This window comes from Entamoeba nuttalli, assembly GCF_000257125.1.
Source record: "Entamoeba nuttalli P19 unplaced genomic scaffold asmbl_5127, whole genome shotgun sequence".
Lineage (NCBI taxonomy): Eukaryota > Evosea > Mastigamoebida > Endamoebidae > Entamoeba > Entamoeba nuttalli.
In genome coordinates, this window is record NW_008577253.1 from 1 (window position 1) to 2,130 (window position 2,130).

Sequence of the window (2,130 nt, forward strand, 5' to 3'; positions counted from 1 at the left end):
TATGATGCTACTGGGAGATTTTATGCAGGAACAAATGAATGTCCACAAGTAAATGGTATTAGTTATGACTATCGTAAGATGACAATCACTAATGTTCCATATGAAACTATCATTTTAGAGGATGTTGATTTAAATATTTTCTTTGGAACTAATGAGACTGTATTCACTCCTAAAAATGTAATTATTAAGAAATCAAAAACATTCTCAAATATGAAATATTCTTTTGTTAATGGTTTATCTACCATTACTTTAGATGGTGTTTTTGAACATAACACAATTAATAGTTATGACATTCAAGACATTATATTTCATATTCTTGATTTTAAAGCCACATTTGTCAATGAAGGTGATTCTAAATATATTAAAGTAATTAAAAATGGTCCAACAAGTCAATTGAACACTATCACTTTCAATGGACTATTCAATGTTAATCCAATTACATTTACTGTTAATGCTTGCGACTATGTTATGACTGGTAATAATATTACAATAGAAGACCAAAGTGATGTTTATAAATTGGAATGTAACAATCAAATTAAATACTTCTATTGTGGAGGTGTATCTAATGTTGAACTACATTGTGTTGATAATCAAGAAAAAATATCTATTGATATATCTATTAATGATGTCTTCACTCTCTATGGGTCATCTGTTCCAACAATTGTTTCTAATTCTAATGCATCTACAATCAAAATTAATTCTGCAAATGATAAGTCGGAAAATGTATTAATTTCTTTACAATCACATAGTTATAATTTAAGAGTTGTCAATAAGGAATCTACTGTTTATGCATCTCAAATAATTGAAGGAACTGTTCAATTTATCCAAAGTAATACTTGGAAAATAACTACAGATGCATTGATCGAATCAATTCTAGTTGATGAAAAAGATCTTATTGTTGTTGGTATGAATGGAAAGAAAATTAATAATAACAATGGTGTCTATTCTGTTGGGGTAGATGGTCATTGTGAAACTGCACAAATAGGTAAAGAGTTTAAATGTATTTCAGACGAAAGTTTATCAGATAACTCTTCTGAACATGATGATAGTGAAAATAGTTTGTCAAATGATTCTTCTTCTATTTCTGAGTCTTCTGAAACTAGTTCAAGCCATGAAAGTACTGAAACTTCATCAGAAACCAGTGAAACTCAGAATAGTGAATCAAATTCAATGACTAACGATTCAGATGATAGTAATAATAATGCTGATAATGATAATGGATTAAGTGGTGGTGCAATATTTGCCATTGTTTTGGGTTTATTGATTGTTTTGATTATCATCATTATTGTCATTGCTGTTCTTGTTTATTTCTTTGTATTTAAACCAAAGAAACAATCTACATATACTGGAATTTAATCAAATTCTTTTTACATGATTTATGTTATATTTCTTATGTCATTAATTGTAAGAATTATCTTTATTAATAACTGACTTTAAAATGATAAATATAAAAACAATAAACTCAGGAGATAACTCAACTTTCATTTAATAATTTAAAAATGAACAGAAATGCATCAACATTGTTTGACATCTTTTTACAGTATTTGTCCATTCAATACTCATATTAATTAATCATTTTTATTCAAACACTTTAGAACGTTAGTTGTTGGTGTTAATTCTTTTGAATGTTGAATAATCATAAGCACACAAAATAACAAGTTTTCATTCAAATAATCATATGTTATTTTTTCTTATGAACAATATAACTTGTTGTAAATACATTGGTGATTGTAAACTTAATCAAAACAGGTTATTTTTAATTCATCTCAACCTTAATAAATATGAATAATGATATGAAATTAATAAATGTTTCTTATCGAGTTAGTTTTCATTGAAGTAACTTTTCTGTTAAATGAATTGAACTTTTTGATAGTGGCATTATTTTATATTCTCCAAGTTACAACAAATGAATTTCTATTTTATATATTGAGTTAATGATGGAGGTATAGTTAAATTGAATAAGTATGATGTATATAAAGTTGTCGAATGAGTAATGAATGAATGTAAATATTCTCAGTAGTATAAAATAAAGAATTGCCATATAAAACAAACAATTTAGTATTTACAAATAATTAGTTACTAATAAACTGATAATACTGTAATTCTTATTAAACACATAATTATTAAATA

At 25.7% G+C, this 2,130-nt stretch overlaps 1 protein-coding gene across 1 annotated transcript; it reads left to right on the forward strand.

Moving 5' to 3' along the window:
• ENU1_120590 (hypothetical protein) lies at positions 1–1,356 on the forward strand (the record flags this gene model as incomplete). Its single annotated transcript, XM_008859817.1, has 1 exon — positions 1–1,356. A coding segment is annotated over one exon (1,356 nt), but the record flags the coding sequence as incomplete, so codon positions are not given.
• Positions 1,357–2,130: the final 774 nt, after the last annotated feature.